The 19,132-nt window shown below is 52.4% G+C and overlaps 1 protein-coding gene across 2 annotated transcripts in view; it reads left to right on the top strand.

Annotated features, from left to right (window-relative positions):
• Positions 1–19,132, top strand: part of BACE2 (beta-secretase 2) — a 91,828-nt gene that overhangs the window by 34,911 nt on the left and 37,785 nt on the right. For both annotated transcript variants that reach the window (XM_030329296.1, XM_030329298.1), the window contains exons 2-3: positions 4,417–4,505; positions 15,449–15,665. In XM_030329296.1, coding sequence (XP_030185156.1) covers positions 4,417–4,505; positions 15,449–15,665 — 306 coding nt within the window. The remainder of the gene's footprint in view (positions 1–4,416; positions 4,506–15,448; positions 15,666–19,132) is intronic.

The following is a 19,132-nucleotide window of genomic DNA, read 5'->3' on the forward strand; positions in this document are numbered from 1 at the left end:
CCGAGAGAGAATCCAAGCAGGGTCCGCGCTGTCAGTGCACAGCTCCACGTGGGGCTCGAACCCGTGAGCCACGAGATCATGATCTGAGCTGAAATCAGGAGTCGGATGCTTCACTGACCGAGCCACCCAGGCGCCCCTCACTCCCTGGTTTTAAAGGTGTCGAATTCCCCGATTGGCCTCATGAAGGAGTCCTGGGGTTTTACCCTTCTCCTTTGTTTCTCTGCTGCTTTCCTCCAAGCAACTTGAGAAGCTCTTCTTGTCCTCAGGAACCATTTAAATCTGGAAGCGGGATCCCGTGTGTTGCACGGCTGAGCGTGTGTCAGCTTGGACCCAGTGTCTGCTGCTGGGACAAAAGCCTTGGTGCTTGACAGGTTGCATTTTGGCAGTTCGTTCCCAGGATGGGTAAAGGTGCCATCCTTGCTGTTGTCACATTGGCCATATGTGATACTGCGACTTACTAGAAGAAATCTGTATTTGATCTTGGTCCAGTTCCTGGCAGAGCTCCTGAAACCCAAGGAGCTCCCCCAGGGATAGGACTGCTATTCAGAGCAAGCCCCCGTCCGCCCACACCTGAGTGACGTTAATGAGCTTGCTCTCGGGATGGGGAACCAACCTGGGAGGAGAGTTGGGAGTTCAGGCTCGCCTCGGGAGGGCAGACGGGCTGGAGGTTGACTCAGTCACCAGCGGCCGACGATTTCGTCAGCCATCCTAAGTGTGAGGCCTCCATGAAAACGTAAACTACAGGATCAAAATGGAAATGGGACATGGGAAGCCATAGGATTAGGAAAAATGTATTGAGTCGGACGTATGTGGGATGGGCTCCTGTCTTAAAAGAACTGATTTTGAGGGGATTGCTTTTACGTTTATTTATTTATTATTTTTATTTTATTTTTTAAATTTTTTTTACGTTTATTTTTGAGAGAGAGAGAGAGAGAGCACGAGCACGAGTGGGGGAGGGGCAGAGAGAGAGGGAGACAGAATCGGAAGCACATGAGCCTGGAGATCATGACCTGGGCCGGAGTCGGACGCTTAACTGACTGAGCCACCCAGGTGCCCCAATGTGAAGGGACTTTTTAAAAACCTGCACAGAGATTCTGATAAGCCTGCTTTGAGGATCATGTTGTGTCGAGTCACTGACACGGAGAGTGGGAGCGGAGAGCTCTGCCCTGTAGGAATATCCGGCCCTCCCGGCTGACCTGCGCACGAACTCCTCCCCCGGGCGCACCTGCCCTGACTGCTGGAGGCACGCCAGGTCTCTGCAGCTCCTTTCCGGTCCAGCCCAAGTACACGCAGACTTGGCGACAGCCGCGGGGCTGTTGGGCATCACATGCTTGAACGGGGAACCAGATGATTTTTATTCAAACTGCAGGCTGTCTGACATCTCCTCTCTGTAGGGGAGTGAGATTTTGCACCTTTTCCAGTGACTCCGTGTTAGTAGATGCAGACGAAGGGCAGAACTCGCTTCCTAAAGTTAAGGCGTATCGAGTGATTTTTATCATCTCTTTATTCAGTACGTGTTAGAGTCACGTCAGGCCTCAGGCCCCAGATCTGTCCGCCATTCCGCCAAGTGTCATGGATGGGATCTTCAGTGCTGGGAAGGGCACCCTCTGAGGTCACAGAATTGGCTCTTGTTTGGGAAAACGTGGGCAGTGCATTCGCTGTGCCCACAGCTCCAGGGCAGGTGCTCCCAGGACGGGTCGTTACTGCCGGCCATTTCTGCAGCCTCCTGCAGGGGAAGGCCAGGGCACTTCGATCGGGGAAGCGGGAGCCAGCATTGCTGTCTGCCTGGCAGCCTAAAACAGGGCCTCCGCGGAGCCTGCCCACAGCACGTTCAGGCGCCCCAACCGTACCTTGTTTATTTTTTCCCGAATCTGTATTGTCTTTCAAAGGAAAAGTTGGTGTCTTTGATTTTTTTTTAACCTTTGAGAATCATTTAGCTGTTTGCTCAACACATATTTGAGCGTCTCCTCTGTGCCTGGCCCCGTTCCGGGCACGGGGACAGAGCAGTGAACAAAATAGCACATATCCCTGCCTCAGAGCTCACACGCTAGTGGGGTGAAGGGGAAATGGGTAGCTCCTAGAGCCAGGAAGTGGGTAGCTGGGTTAAAATAATGTGTTTGGAGTAGCACGGTGTGGGTTCAGGCCCAGCCCTGCCACGCACACACCTGTGCGTGACCAGGTTGGTCAGCCCCCCTGCACCTGCTTGCCCTATCTGTGAATAAGGGTGTCGACGCTGCCCTCAGAAGGCCCTCGTGAGGGTTCAGCACGTTAGTGTCTATGCAGCACTGTAAGGAGTTCCTGGCACATAGTAGGTGCTGAGTCCTTGGCACATAGTAGGTGCTGCTAGAGGCCTGCCATTGCTGTTGTTACCCCAGGAGGGCATGAGCGTCATGGGAGCAGAGGGAGGAAGGGAAGGGGGTGCCCAGCAGAGGCAGGGAGTTGCCATTCAGAAGGGTACATTGAGAGGTGCCCGTTGAGTAAAGCCTTGGAGGACATGGGGGGATGTGCACTGCGGGTTCCCTGGGAGGGCACGCCGCGTTCCGGGTCCCCCCGGGAGGGCAGTCCACTTCGGCACAGGCAGTGGGTCGGGGGGCAGGGACGGCCCCGGTCTGGAATGTCCGCGGAACAGCATGGTGGGGGTGGAGTGAAGTCGGGGCGCCGGAGACTTGGCAGCCGGTGTGAGGACTGAGGCTGTCGAGCTGAGGGAGGGCAGGGGGTGGTGCACTCTGACTTACACTTTTGTAGCGTCACGGTGGCCACTGGGTGGAGCGGACTGAGGCAGGAAACGGGGACCCTGGTTGGGAAAGGCGGGAGACGGTCATGCCACTGGCCACATTGGTCCCAGCAGAGGTGATGAGAGACGGGCAGGCGCGGAATACAGCCCGGAGGAGGGGGTCTGGATGTGGGGCATGGGGGAGAGAAGCGGTGAAGGTGTCGCCACGCTGTGTGGCCTGAGCTGACGCGACGGAGCCACCGTTAACAAAATGGAAACAGAGTCTATGGACGCGGCAGGCCTGGGGGTGCCGGGGGCTCGGTTCTGGACACGTCAGACGTGAGACAGTGTGTTTGTTTCCTGGGACAGCCATCGTGAAGCACAGACCGGGTGGTCTGAAACAGAAATGCCTCCTCTCACAGTCTGGAGTCCAGAAGTCTGAGGTCAGGGTGGCGGCCGGCCTGCCCTCCCTCTGGGACTCTGGGTCGAGTCCTTCCTTGCGTCTGCTGGCTGCCGGTGGTGGCCGTTAGTCTCTGGTGCCCCTTGGCTGCACCTGCCTCTGTCTAGTCTCTGCCCCTGTCCCCTGGCCTTCTTCCTGTGCGTCTGTATCTTCACATGGTGTTTTCCTCTTGTAAGGACCGCAGTCCTGTCGGATGACGGCCACCCTAATGACCTCATCTTAATGGCATCCGCAAAGACCCTATTTCCAAGTCAGGTCACAGTCACAGGTTCTGGGGGGTTAGGACCGCGGTGTGACTTTCTGGGGGACACATTTCAACCCCTAACGGATGGCTGTTGGGCATCCAAGTGGAGGTGTTGAGCGGGGAAGGCCTGGGGGTGCCCGTGTGGGAGATGTAGGGGAGTCACGGGCGTGTGGAGGGCAAAGCCGTGAGACTGATGAGGTCGCTGCCACGGGGCGAGTGTGGCTGGTGCCTGGCGGTTGCAGGGCCAACCTGTGGGGGACTCCCGCACACGGGGCAGAGGAGAGGCACCCGGCAGTGAGACTGAAGTGGGCAGGCAGGAAGTCGGAGGAAAACTGGGAGCGTAGAGTCCCGGAATCCAGAACGAAGACCGTATTTCCAGGACAGGGTGGCTGACTGGGCAAGACTGCTGAGGGAGGGGGTCAAGTGAGAGAAGCGTGGAAAACACTGGATTTGGCAAAACTGAGGGTTTTTCCCAGAGCAGCTGTGTAAGTGTTGAGAGAATTCTAGGGAAATACTTACCCACCTGGGTTATCTCATCAATAGCTTATGTTTTTTAGCAGTTTTTTTTTTTAAGGTTTGTGTATTAAAAAAAAATTTTTTAATGTTTATTTTCGAGACAGAGAGAGAGAGACAGAGCGTGAGCAGGGGAGGGTCAGAGAGAGAGGGAAACACAGAATCCAAAGCAGGCTCCGGGCTCTGAGACGTCAGCACAGAGCCCGACACGGGGCTTGAACCCGCAAACTGTGAGATCATGACCTGAGCCGAAGTCGGACGCTTAACCGACTGAGCCCCCCAGGTGCCCCTCCCTGCGGTTAGCTTCTTAATGGACTGTTCAGATTTCAATTTCATAACGACTTTTAACACAAATTTCTCATTGATACAAGTTTTTTTCCAAGCAATACCTTGTTCTTGGTGCTTAGTTTTAGAAAGAATTCTTCGAGAGCATTGCCTTCTTCCAGTAACCTGATAGTTTCTATTTTTTCCCCTTCAAAATAAAAGCTGCAGATTCTCGTGGACACTGGAAGCAGCAACTTCGCCGTGGCAGGTGCCCCGCATTCTTACATAGACTCGTACTTTGACACGGAGAGGTGAGTGACGGGCGCGTGGCTGGGCGCGGCAGGGTTTCGGGGCACCGCGTGAATACTGAGCAGACACTGGCATAAGAGAAGCCGAAAGGCTGTGTTGTTTAAAGGGGGATCTGTGTATGTATGTATTCGTGTGTCTGTGTAGACATCTGCGTGTATATTTGTATGCCTAGGTATCTGTGTATATGTAGACCTGTGTGCACGCGTCTATTTGTGTAGACATTTGTGTATATGGCTGTGTGTATATTTGTGTGTGTGTGTACATATTTCTGTGTATGTGTAGACATTTGTATGATTATGTGTATTTGTGTATATATGTATATGGTTGTATATATATCTATGTGTATGTAAATGTATATGTGTATGTGTAGATGGGTGTGTATATTTGTATGTATGTGTATATGGTTGTGTGTATATATTTGTGTAGGTGTAGATATCTGTATATGGTTCTGTATGTACTCGTCTGTGTGTGTGGTTGTGTGTATTTGTATTTGTAGACATCTGTATATGTAGATATTTGTATATAATTGTGTGCGTATTTGTGTGTATGTGTAGATATTGCATACGTGTGTATGGTTGTGTATCTATTTGTGTGTATATGTATATGGTTGCATGTCCATTTGTGTGTGTATTTGTAGATATCTGTGTATGCATATATGGTTGTGTCTATGTGTAGACATGTGTGTATATGTAGATATCGTGTGTGTATGATTGTGTGTATATTTATATGTATCTAAATATTTGTGTGTGTAGATATCTGCGTATGTGTGTATGGTTCTATATATGTGTATATGTGTATATAGTTGTGTGTATATCTGTGGGTATGTGTATGTGGTTGTGTGTATATCTGTGTGTGTATAGATGCACAGATATCTGTGTATGTGTATATGGTTGTTTGTGTGTAGATATCTGTGCATATGTGTATATTTGAGCATATAGTGTGTGTATATCTGTGTATGTATATATTTGTGTGTATAGATATCTGTGTATGTATGTGTGTATATTTATGTGTCTGTAAATATTTGTATATGTAGATAGCTGCATACGTGTGTATAGTTGTGCATATGATTGTATATTCGTGTATATGTGTATATGGTTGTGTATATATCTGTGGGTATGTAGATGTGTAGATATCTGTGTATGTGTATATGATTGTCTTTGTGTATATGTGCAGATATCTGTGCAGATGTGTAAATAGTTGTGTGTATATTCATATGTGTGTATGGTTGTATGTATTTGTATATATTTGTATACGTATAGACATCTGTGCATATGTATATATGGTTGTGTGTATATTTATGTGTCTATATGATGTGTATCATTGTGTATTTGTAGACATCTGTGTATATGTACATATCTGTATGTGTCTGTGATTATTGTATATTTATGTGTATGCATATGTTTTTGTGTTATGTGTAGATACCTGCATACGTTTGTATGGTTGTGTATGTATTTGTGTATATGGTTGTGTGTGTGTATATAGACATCTGTGTGTATGTGGATATTTGCATACGTGTATATGGTTGTGGGTCATTTGTGTGCATGTGTAGACATCTGTGTATGTAGATATTTGCATACGTGCATATGGTTGTGGGTCCTTCGTGTGCATGTGTAGACACCTGTGTGTATGTAGATATATGCATATATGTATACGGTTGTGTATGTGTCGATCTCGCTGTGAGTATATGGTTGTGTGTTTTCCTGTGAGTCGTGTACTTGTCTGGGTATGCGTGTACACACAGGTATGAACTCCTGCCAGGGGAAGCCACACGAGAATTCTCCTATCAGCTGTGGTGCCTTCTCCTAGCATCGACTTGATAAAAATCTGAGTCAGCTGGCCTTTTTGTAGTCACACCCGGTTTGCAGACAGCACACCGTCCTCTGACGGTCCTCGAGCCCCTCTAGTCCTGATGTGGGGGGGGCTCGAGCCGGGAGGGGAGCGTCAGGCGTCAGCGTGAGGCTGTTCCGGACCGCGGCCTGGGCTTGCTCGGAGAGCCACCTTTGCTGTCCCGAAGTTCAATGGTGGTCAAGGTGTGGTTCACTGGGACCACTTCTGTGACTCGCTTAGAAAGGAGCACAGAACATTCAGTCTGAGGACAGGGCTCCAAGCCTGCCGTTGCGGGGCAGGCACCTGAGAACAGTGTGGAGCCTGGATGGCATCGGGCAGCCTCCGCTGGGCTCCCGGGACGGCCCCCAGGGCCTCGTGGCAGCGTAGGGCCCCAGAGGAGCCCACGGGGTCAGAGTCGCCGTCTTCTGGGTGCCGTTGCTGCCCAAATGCCATGCACATTTCGATTTCACATCTCTTTTTGTGACCCTAAAGTTTAACCTTAAACAGAGAAAACAAATAAGGGGAATGCGGTTGGCTCCTCAGGCTGGTGAGCCGTTGCCAGACCCTGAGCTTCCACATTCAGTGCCCTGCTGCCCGTCGTCTACTTGCCTCCCTGCTCACTTTCCTCGTCCACAGTCTCTGTTCCCCCAACTTTGGTTGAGGGAAAATAACAATTGGGAAGCTTCAGAAAACTGTGGGCATCGATAGTAAGGCAGGAGACGTCGCCCCGTGTGGGAGAAGTGCCCGCCTGTCTTCTCCCGATGCCACAACTCGGTCTCCATTTTGGTGGCACAACAGATGTGGTCCTCTGTAGGCACAGCTGGAGAGCAGTGGTGGCAGGTGCTAGGCAGGCCTCGTGGGGCCACCAGATACCCCGTGGGCCCGTCCTTCGAAGAGCCTGTGGCTTAGTGTATGACCCCGTGCACCGAGAACCTGTCGTTACTGAAATTCCGGGGCGGACTTCCCAGCCAGTGACTGTTTATGACAGAAGAAGACTTGTGGGTGCCCCAGAGCTTTTGCTGTAGCCACAGATGTGCAGCAGGGGGGCGTATGTGTGTGCACGCGTGCGTGTGCACGGGGCTGGGGGCTACCCTCTGCCCTTTCCCCTTCTGATGGGCCGTCCATCCACATCCTCTGCCCCCAGCTGCTCAGTCTGGACTGCTTCGTCCTAGAGCAGGACTTGGACTTGGTCCAGACTTTGATTTTATTCACGTAGCACAGGAGGCCCAGGAGGCCAAGAGACTTGTCCAAGATCAAGCTTCTAGGTCAACAGTTCCTGAACCTTCAGCCCTGGCACACCCCCTTTTTCTAGCAAGTATTTGGGAATGCCCTGAATGAATTGGAAAGGCAGTATCGCTTACCTGTATGTATTAAGTCTAGACACCCCGGGACCTTACGGGGAGGATGGAAAGCGGTCATGTGGACAGAGGTGGTCTGTACCTTGGTCTGTGCACACTCTGGGTCGGCTGCAGTGGGAGGGCTGGGAGGTGGGGGCACACGAGGCTGTGAGCAGCCCCGGGGGCCTTGCAGCAGCCGGTGCAGACGGGGAGAAGGAGGGTTGAAGTGGACTCAGACCCCCAGAGCGGCTTGGGTTGGTGACATGATTTAACAAACAGGCGAAGTGGGGCGCCTGGGTGGCGCAGTCGGTTGAGCGTCTGACTTCAGCCAGGTCACGATCTCGCGGTCTGTGAGTTCGAGCCCCGCGTCGGGCTCTGGGCTGATGGCTCAGAGCCTGGAGCCTGTTTCCGATCCTGTGTCTCCCTCTCTCTCTGCCCCTCCCCCGTTCATGCTCTGTCTCTCTCTGTCCCAAAAATAAATAAACGTTGAAAAAAAAAAAATTAAAAAAAAAAAAAAAAACAAACAAACAAACAGGCGAAGAATCTTGGTAAAGTTGTCCCTCCCCCAAAAGTGTCACCTTCCCCGGGTCGACTCGCGTTTCTGGAAAGTGCAAATGGGTATTAAAAATACGTAAAAAAATGTATCTGGGTGGCATAGCAACCTTAGCCCTCCGTCTTCTTCACACTGCAGGCTGTAGTCGCGACACGTACCTGGTGTCCCCACACCTGCCCTGTGCTCAGAACACGCGTGTGCAGCACACTCCCTATGCTCTGAACCTCGTAGTCGAGGCTCAGCTGTGTCTTTAGTGGCTTTCCTCCCCTGGGGTAGTTCTGGTTTTCATCACGGATCTGCAGACACGAGAGACAGTAGGAGAAAGTTCAGCAGCGTAAAGCCAACATTTGAGAGATGTGTGTACTCGCATTAGATTCCAGGATGCAATTTTTAAAAAAAAAGTTTTTTTTAATGTTTATTTATTTTTGAAAGAGAGAGAGAGAGAGCACGAGCAGGGGAGGGGCAGAGAGGGAGACACAGAATCCGAAGCAGGCTCCAGGCTCCGAGCTGTCAGCACAGAGCCCGACGCGGGGCTCGAACCCACGAACCGTGAGATCATGACCCGAGCTGAAATCAAGAGTCCGACGCTCAACCCACTGAGCCACCCAGGCGCCCCTCAAGTGTGCAGATTTAACCCTGTGGATGAGTGTTCCCTTCCCAGTGGGTAGACGGTAGGGCTTGGGCAAGCGCCCACAGCCAGGGGTCAATAAAGGCCAAAAGAGCACTTTGCAAGCCAGTCCCTTCTGCCGCGCAGATGCGGTTATTGAAACCGGGGTAGGTCGCAGGCAACGTTGCAAATACGGTGTACGGTATTTACCCGACCGTAGCCTGCGGGGGTCTTTTCTCGTTTACCTTTCGCTTTGTTCACGGTTTGGCCGGACGGTGCTCCCGTCTCAGGCTTCGGGAGGACACGTCTTTGTAACCTCGCCGCTGACCTTGCCGGCCGGGCTTGTGGTCAGGCGGCAGATGTTTCTGTTTCTCATATTTAGGTGTTGAGCCTCGTGTAAGGTGAAACTCGTGAGAACGTCTGTAGCTCCCCCGATGGCTAAGCCTTCCCTCCCGCTAACTAGCCCAGGAGGGCTGAGGGCTCTCTACCAGCTTTTGGGGCCCTCAAGGGTCTCCTGGGCTGTCCACACGTGGACAAGCAGAGATAACAGAACCTACCAGCGGGCGGGGGACGCCCCTGGCTCTGTCGCCCAGACCTGAGCCCACCTTCTTGGTTCACAGGTGATGCTGAAAAGTTCTCAGTACCCAGGAGACATCACCCACAGTTCGGGCCTCTGGCCGGCCTTTTAAGAGGGCTGTTCCGTGAAGCATCACATTTCTGAGTTAGGGGCCGGTTCTGCTCAGTCAGTGGTGTCCCTACTAACAGCGGGCGTCTGCAGGTTAAGCACTCGCTCAGATTTACGCCAACGTTCTTTTCTCTCCCTTCCTCTGTGCCCCCCACCCCCCGCCCCGCCATGTTTCTCCCAGGCTTCTATTTGACGCAGATTTAATATTGCAAAGATAGGAGCATTTTCTGTGTAAATTATGTATTACTAATTTGCCTGTTGCTTTGAGCTGACTTTACAGTTGGCCTACGGTATGCTTTCCCCCATTGTATTTGATGGATGCCAAGAGAACGTTCTCCCTTCCCTTCTTAGTTTCTGACAAAGGGTTCTTTTCTGAGATGTAGCTGCCCGCTCTATGATGTTTCTGTGTTTGCCTGTCCCTCTGATCTCCCTCAGTTATAATAAGGTTCCTGGTTGGGTTTGTCAGCCTCTGATTCAAGTCCCCCAGTCTTTGGATATTCAGGTTTAATGCTTCCTGAAACATTTCCCAGCAATTGGAGCTTTGGCTTGGGGTTCTTTGACAAGAGTTCTTTGATTTATGGAATGAGCCGTCAGACTACCATTAATCATTTGTGTAGCTTTTTCCCATCAGAAGCCCTCCTTTCATGGTGGCAAACGTTCCGATGAATTTCTACATGGCAAAAAGAAGATTGTGTATTTCTTTAGATGTACTTCTTTTTTAGCCAATAAAATAGCCTCCGGCCAATTGGCTTGATTAAAGAGCCAACATACTCTTTCCCCTGACCTTCTACTAATCTCTTCTGGAAATTAAACATCTTTCCATTAAAATGTCTCCTCCTCCCATACTCCATGCGGGGTGAAGCCCCCAGGGAAGTCGTGGCAAAGGAGCAGTCGATGCCTGTCGGTAGAATTAGGATGTTAGGGGACTACCGGTGACCAACTGAAGGAGGCTGAGCTGGACCCCTGATGCCCCCAAGAAATGCCTCATGTCTCCGTGTGCGACGATGCGGACATTTGATGATTTAGATCATTTCTCAAGCCCACCCATTGTTTGCCTGTCCCAGACGGGACTGTTGGAGCCCATAAGGTTTGGCCACTGTTGAGGGTGTTGACGAGTCTCCAGGATAGACAGGCTAGCTGAGCAGCCCCAAGGGCCATCAATGGCCCCACCCACTCTGGTCTGGTCACTCCCAGAGCGAGCAGAGAAGGGAAGGGAGTATCTGGTCACTTGGGCCAGCCCAGCAACCCCAAAGGTAGGTTCCAAACCCCCAAACAGGCAGAAGAGCCCCTGGCTGCATTCTTCCGGAGGTTCCACGTTCCCGGGGTGCGGTGGTTTAAGAGAACCAGATCAGACCTCAGGACCCCACTCTTCAATTCTGCCCTTACACCTTCTCTTTTTATGTCCTCTGAAAGCAACAGGGGGTTTCTTTCAAAACACTACAATGTTCTGTGGCTCTTTTCTCCTCTGCTCGTTGATTTCACTTTCCACTCCTGTGTTCGGGCAACACTCAGAGGCAGAATGCCTCCTGAACTGGGTTCCAAGTGGGTTTTTTTTTTAATGTTTATTTTTGACAGAGAGAGGGGGGCAGAGCGTGAGTGGGGGAGGAGCAGAGAGAGAGGGAGACCCAGAATCCGAAGCAGGCTCCGGGCTCTGAGCTGTCAGCGCAGAGCCTGATGCGGGGCTCGAACTCAGGAGTTGTGAGATCACGACCTGAGCTGAAGTCGGTCGCCCAACCAGCTGAGCCACCCAGGCGCCCCCGGTTCCAAGTGGGTTTTATTGCCGTGAGCAGACGTTTTCCTGGCTGCCTGCTGCATCCTTGATCGATTGGGGTTTCTGAGCGCCCAGAATGGACGCCACGGGAGGAGCCAATGTGGGGTTCTCTCTCAGTGTCGCTAGTTAGTGAGCGGAGCCCTTGAGAGCCACAGCATTTTAGTGCCAACGAGTAGGATGTTAGAGCATGAAGGCAGAGGAAGACTTTTCTTTTTTAATTCAGTCCGGAAACTATGTGTCCATAACCCTCAGAGTTGCTTACCATTCATCCCTGAGGTGTTTGCCCTTTGAGGTTCGTTTCGGGGAGCTCAGACAGCATGCATTTACTTTTTTCTCGCGTTGTCCACAGCTGTGCTTTCTACAGGGGTGACTGCTAGCCGCATGTGGCTGTTGAAAATACGTAACGTTAGGTGAAATCAGTTTACCTCTTCAGTCACCCTGCAACCGTATTTTACCGCTCAGTGGCCCCTACGGCTACCGTGTTGGACAGCACCGATTTGTATTATTTCCATCACTGCGGCCAGTTCTGTTGGACTGCACCTCTCTAGGACACAGGAGAACTCTGCCTTTAGACACCAAGCCCCCTCCGCCGCTCCTGACCACCTTAACCAAGCCGTCCGACAGACTAACCCCCTTTCCGAGGGATGGCTGGACTTCCAAATGAGACCGTTTGGGAATTCAGTAAGAGTAACTCTGTAGGAGCGTTTTCAGGGAACAAAAATTCTTACCTCTTCTAATAGTAGTTCCTAGATTGAATAAAGATAGCAAGTGATTAGATAATTATTATAATGGCAGCTATTTTCGTTGCGTACCTGCTGTGTCCCAGGGACTTTGTTCTAAACGCTTTCCAGTATTAACTCTTGTTCCTCAAACTTAAACCACCGCACGAGGTGCGGTGCTGTGTTGTCGCCTTTCAGCCAGAGGCACAGAGAGGTTAAGCAACCTGGCCCGTATCACACAGCTAATAAGCGGTTGAACGCAGTCAGCGTGACATCGCCTGCCTCTCAGCTCTGCACGAGGGGAGTAGCGAGCTGGTCAGGATAGTGTAGAAAACACGCCAAATACATGTAAGAGGCTGGCCCAGACTCCGACGATATTAGCAAATTCTAATGAGTGTTCTATACTCTGGGCACAGTAGAAATAAAACAACTTCTCAAAAGACAGTTGTGGTACTTCAGGTGGTTTTGGGGAGATAACTGATCATTTAACATTTATTAAGGCAGACTTTTTATTTTATTTCTAAATTTTTATTTATTTATTTATTTATTTATTTATTTTAATTTTTTTTTTCAACGTTTATTTATTTTTGGGACAGAGAGAGACAGAGCATGAACGGGGGAGGGGCAGAGAGAGAGGGAGACACAGAATTGGAAACAGGCTCCAGGCTCTGAGCCATCAGCCCAGAGCCCGACGCGGGGCTCGAACTCACGGACCGTGAGATCGTGACCTGACTGAAGTCGGACGCTTAACCGACTGCGCCACCCAGGCGCCTCTTTTTATTTATTTTGAGAGAGAGAGAGCGTGAGCAGCAGAAGAGCAGAGAGAGAAGAGAGGGAGGAAGAGAATCCCAAGCAGGTTCTGCCCTGACAGTGCGGAGAGCCCGACTCGGGGCTCGATCTCATGAACCCGCGAGATCTTGACCTGAGCCGAAGTCAGACGCTTCACTGAGCCACCCAGGCGCCCGAGATAATTAATCTTTTAGATCGGAAGTTGGCAAACCAGGACCCGCAGGCTACGACCCAACCTGCTGTGTGTTTCTGTTCATAAAACGTTATTAGAATACAACAGCGTGCCTTGTTTATGTACTGTCTGTGGCCTCCGTCCTCATTAGATTTGCATAGCTGGGGAGTTGGAACAGATCACATGACCCACCAAAGGTAAAGCACTTGCTTTCTAGCCCTTTCCAGAAACGGTGTGCTGACCCTGGACTGGATCCTAGGGTAGCCGCTCTCGTTACCAGTGGTGGATTTGCGGACTCGAGGAATGACCTGAGATTGTCAGCAGGGCCCGAATAATTCAGTGGTTTTGTTGCGGGTCACCGTCACTGCGTGCAGCCCCTGCTACACATCAGGCACACCTGAATCAGCGCTGGCGGTAAACTGGGCGTTACAGCAACCCTCGGGTGCCCGCGTCTCAGCGACCTGACTGCCTTACACGTGCGACTTCTGATGGGTCCCCTAGTTCTCCGCGTGCGTGGACCCCTCCACCCTCACTCTTCCGTGTTCTCCCTTGTCAGGAGACAGGTGCACACGAGGTGGTCACGTAATGCTGCCGCCCCTTAGAGATCATGGCAGAGCGATCTAAGAGGGCAAATATCAAAAGCAGCCATTCTGTACAGTTTGTATCCCATTACGAAGTTAACGGAGATCAAATTTCCCCAAAAATCTTCTGCCCGTTTGTAAAGTTTATTATTTGAGAGAGAGAGGGCACTCCCACGCATGCCAGCAGGGGAGGGGCAGAGAGAGAGGGAGAGGGAATCCCAAGCAGGCTCCACCCTGTCAGCACGGAGCCCGACGCGGGGCTCAAACCCGCGAAGTGCGAGATCGTGACCTGAGCAGAAATCCAGAGTCAGATGCCTAACTGACTGAGCCACCCAGGTGCCCCGTGTCTGCCAGACATTTTAAAAATAACTCTTTTTTGTTTCTGATTGTGGAAGTTAAGTATGCAGAAATTGTAGATGGGCCTAAAAAACGAGGGGAGTCTCCCCTACAAACCCCACCACCCAAGGGAGCCACCGACATTTTTCTTGTCCCTTATTCCTGTGTCGTTGAAAATGACTTAGTCTGTTTCGGTTTTATGTAATGTTCCATCATAGAGATATAGTATGGTTTGCTAAACTGTTTCCTTTTTACTGGGCGCTTAGGTTGTTTCCAACCGTTTGCTATTACAGATAAAACATAATGGCTGTCTTTGTACCTGAATCTCCACCTGCATCATGGGTGTTTCCTTAGGATCAAATTCTCAGAAGCGCGATTACCGAATTAAAAACTGTCGAATATATTTAAAGCTTAAGAGATGTGCGCACCACCCCCCACCCCACCCCCCCACCCCCCCACCCAAAAGAGGTCATATCATCTCCGATTTAACTTCCTTCCTGACCTCAGGCAAGACTGCATTAGTCCATGTAATCCTACAACAAGGACTGAGTGTTCAGTGATAAATCAGCGAAATAAAAACCACAGGCAAATGGGGGCACTTTCCACTGATCTGTTTGGTGATTTGACACTTCTCTGAGGAAGTGGACAGTTTTCCTGGGGTGAGTGTGGTGTGAATGCTCAGATACTTGCCTGGAGACATTCTTTGGGTCCTTTGCTGTACATCAGCAGAGTTTTTAAACTCAGCTGGGTAAGAGAATTACCTTACAGGTTGGGACACCACAGGGCCTTGACACCTGCTGTCCTCCCTCCCGAATGTCCTTCCTATGTGGCTCATTGTCTTTGTGCATGTCTCACACACATGTGGTTGCTTTGCAGACGCCTGGGTCACCTCCAGGTCACCTCTGGAGAGTCCTTAACACTCTTTGTCACCACTTGGAATTTTGTGTATTCGTTTGTTTACTGTCGGTCTCCCCAAGGGCAGGATTCTCCTCTGCCCTGACCATCGTCTGAATCCCTTCATGTTTTGGTATCGCCCATATTTTGGTAGGAGTATAATGAGCTTTGGAGCCTTGGGGACAACCTGGAGAAGGAGTCTGTGACATCAGGAGGAAGGCCGCGGAGGTGGAGGGCATCACTGGGTATTTTCACACTGATTGTACATGTGAACCTGAACCCCGGGCCACTGCCCGCAGCCCCTCCCTGTGTCACAGAGAAGCCACTGCAGGGCCCCTGTGAAGCCAGAGGGCCAGGCGGGTGCCCAGGTTTGATTTCTGCCTTCAAAGGCTCATCCAGTTAAGTAAAGCCCCTGACCTACTGGCTTCACAGGGGCAGATGTCGACCCCGGTACCTCCCTCACACGTGGCACGGAACCACTGCCACCCAAACGTTAGCGATCGTGTCTTGTGGGAAATGCCACTTCGTCGGCAGGGCCACCGTTAGTCCTGAAGAGTTGACCGTCAGAGCCCCCCCCCGGCGCTTAGCACAGCGGTCTCCGCCACGGGGACCGGCCGCCGTGTCAGCACGCGGGTTCACAGACGAACACGATGCCTTCCCTCGTGTTCCGCCAGGTCCAGCACGTACCGCTCCAAGGGCTTTGACGTCACTGTGAAGTACACGCAAGGGAGCTGGACGGGCTTCGTGGGGGAGGACGTGGTCACCATCCCGAAAGGCTTCAATGGCTCATTTCTTGTCAACATTGCCACCATCTTCGAATCCGAGAACTTCTTTCTGCCCGGCGTCAAATGGAACGGGATTCTGGGACTCGCGTATGCTGCCCTGGCCAAGGTAAGGCCGGCGTGGACCTGGGTGAGTCAGAGGTGGGACGCGTCTGGGGCCAGTGCTCGGACGGGTGGCGGTTGGGTCCGGGCCGCGGGGCACAGGCGGTCCGTGAGACTCCCGTGGCGGAAGCAGACCGTGGTCACACAGCGCATCGTGTTTCTGGGCATCTGTGAAGCTTAAGGTAAACGGTGCAGTCCTTCGAACTTTCCTGCCAAGATACACCCAAAGCGTTACTTTCCCTCATTTGTCTTAGTTCTGCCTGTTTTACTTCTGCCGTGTAAAAATGTTAACAGAACCTGAATCACTTGAATTATGGTGGTGAGGGGTTTTTCTTCGGGTAGGGTCAAAAGAAGACACATTATTTTTTTTTTTTTTTTTTCAACGTTTATTTATTTTTGGGACAGAGAGAGACAGCATGAACGGGGGAGGGGCAGAGAGAGAGGGAGACACAGAATCAGAAACAGGCTCCAGGCTCTGAGTCATCAGCCCAGAGCCTGACGCGGGGCTCGAACTCACGGACCGCGAGATCGTGACCTGGCTGAAGTCGGACGTTTAACCGACTGCGCCACCCAGGCGCCCCTGACACATTTTTTTTTTAACGTTTATTTACTTTTGAGACAGAGAGAGACAGAGCATGAACGGGGGAGGGTCAGAGAGAAGGAGACACAGAATCTGAAACAGGCTCCAGGCTCTGAGCTGTCAGCACAGAGCCCGATGCAGGGCCTGAACTCACGGACCGCGAGATCATGACCTGAGCCGAAGTCGGATGCCCAACCGACTGAGCCACCCCGGCGCCCCGAAAAGACATTTATTAAACTCCCACCTTCGCGTGGAGACACGGAGCCTGCAGGAGGTCCTGAACCTCAGCCGGGAGGCTCCCCACCACGGAGGAGAGCGTCGTGCTTTCTTGCTGTGGCTGCAGACACCCCTGCGGAGCCCCCCCCCCCCCCGGAGCCCGAGTGGGGCCTGAACGCACGTCCTAGGGACCGCCAGCCAGTGGCCCAGGAGGCGCGGGGGGAAAGCGCGGAACCCTCGCTCTCTTCAGCATCAGAACCTGCACAAAATGGGAAGGACAGAATTGAATGTTCTCCAAACATTTGGACTCAGGCTGGCCCAAAGGAAGGGACGTTGGTGTGCAGGAGTGTGGGGGGGCGGGCTTGCTCACAGGCCCGGGGATTTCCACCAGGAAGGGAGCCAGAGGCCAGCAGATTAGGAGCCAGGGTGTGCCCGGGGCTCGGTCTGTGCACACCGGAGCAAAGCGGGAGGTCACCCCACCTAGTCTGCAGTGGGTGAGTGGGCACCGCACCTTGCTCTGCTCATTGTTCGGTGCCAGGCTTGGAGCCAGAGCAGAGTGTGAAACCACAAGGCGCACGCATGTGGGACCTACTCGCCCAGTAACGGCAGAGCCCCCCGCGGTCCGTGAGGGCCCAGGAGGGGAGGCCTGTTTTCTCTCCCCGCAAGGACGTTTATTCCAGCCCAAGCCCACTAGTAAACGGTGCAGGGGGGGCCAGGCGGGGAGGGGGCAGCAGGGAGGGGTCGGGGGAGGTTCCCAACCCTGTGGTTCTCAAGGAGAGACCGCCCGTGAGGCCCATCACAGGATGTTGGTTCCCTTGAATCTCGAGACCTCCCCATGAGGCCAACTTTGGAAGGCCGTGTTCTCCCATTTTATGGCTGTGCAGACTGAGGGTCAGAGAAGCTTACCTTCCTTGCCCAGAGCCCGTCTGCAGACCCTGGGGGGTTCTGGAGCCCCCTTTTTCTCTCAGTACTGTGTGGCGAGCTTAATGGGAAATCTGCAGACTCTTGACCTACATTCCTTTTTGTTAAGTTTATTTTTATTTATTTTGAGAGGTAGAGAGGAGGGGGAGGAGCAGCGAGAGAGAGAGAGAGGATCCCAAGCAGGCTCCCAGCTGTCAGCAGAGAGCCCCACGCGGGGCCCGATCCTATGAACCACGACGAGATCAAGAGTCCTACACACAACCGACTGAGCCACCCAGGCGCCCCAATCACCTACCTTCCTAAATACGATTTCCCTGACAGCGTGACCAAGGACAAACCATTCCCTGTTTACCTGACATTGACCGTGAAAGGTGTGTGCCCGGTTGGTGTCATGGCGGGTCATTTGGAGGTTGATAGAATGGAGCTGAATTTCCCGGAATTGATAATGTTGATAATAAACTTCCTGGGAAGTAATGACTCCGGGGTCCCTTTGGGTGTCCGGACTTCCCACGTGACCTTTTTGTGCGTGAAATTCCGAGATTACCAGCGATGGGGTCCCGTCCCAGCCTGGGGGAGACAGTCGCGGGATGGGTGGGACGAGGCGCGTGGCGGGAGACCCGTGCCAGGCGGCGCAGTCTGGATTGGGGTCTGGAAGAGACTGGCCGAGCCACTCAGCGGCCACCACAGCGTGTGGTGTCTCGGTCCCCCTACACGCCTCCTGAATCCGGTTCTCTTGGTTGATCCTGGCACCTGTGTGTTTTTAAACCTCAAGAGGGATCCTGAGGCGCCGTCCTTCTGAAAAGTGACTCGACAGAGTAACAGTGGATCCCTTGCCGGGCACCAGGCACTATTCCAAGCCCTTTGTGCGTATGGACCCATTTGAGTCCCACGACAGCTCTAGGAGGCTATTATTTTCCCATTTTCCAGATAAAGAAACAAAGGAACAAGTCACACGGCTGGCAAGGGACGGAGCCAGAATTTAGTTCCAGGCAGCGTTTATTTACTTCGCTGCCTCCCGTGCGGGTGACCGGAGGCACAGCGGCCTGGGTCAGCACCACACCCGGCCTCCTGCAGGAGGGGGCTTTGTCTCTCCGACATCGACCCAGATGCCAAGTCCTCTGCCCACCTCGCGTACAGAGATTGTGCCGACTCCTGGCAGAGAGTTGCGGAAGCAGGACTAGGAGGCCAGAGACAACAGAGTTAAATACGTGGGAAGACTTCTCTTTGCCAGCGGGCTCTTCTCCTACTCCCTCCAGAATTTCAGTTTTAATTCTTACAGGCAGCAAATAGTTCTGACGGTGACCGTCGGGGGTCAGAATGTGCCAATGGCACCTGTGCCACCACAGGCGAGTTTCCGTCAAGAACCAACAACTCCGAGGGGCGCCTGGGTGACTCGGTCAGTTGAGCGCCTGCCTCTTGGTTTCGGCTCAGGTCATGATCTCACGGTTTGTGGGTTCGAGCCCCGCGTCGGGCTCTGTGCTGACCCCCGCGGAGCCTGCTTGAGATTCTCCCTCTCTCTCTGCCCTTCCCCAGCTTGCTCTCTCTCTCTCTCTCTCTCTCTCTCTCTCAAAAGAAATAAACTTAAAAAACTAACAACTCCAAGTGATTGGTATCTCCCAGTTGTCAAAAATCTGCCCGGAGGTCCCTGACCTGCCCTGAGACCACCAGGGGGAGGCCCACCCCCAGCTCAGAGCTGCTCGCACACCGTGCCTCTTCCTCCGAGTCCTGGAGACTTGGGGGTGCCCAAGTGACTGCCA

This window comes from Lynx canadensis, chromosome C2, assembly GCF_007474595.2.
Source record: "Lynx canadensis isolate LIC74 chromosome C2, mLynCan4.pri.v2, whole genome shotgun sequence".
Classification (NCBI taxonomy): Eukaryota; Metazoa; Chordata; class Mammalia; order Carnivora; family Felidae; genus Lynx; species Lynx canadensis.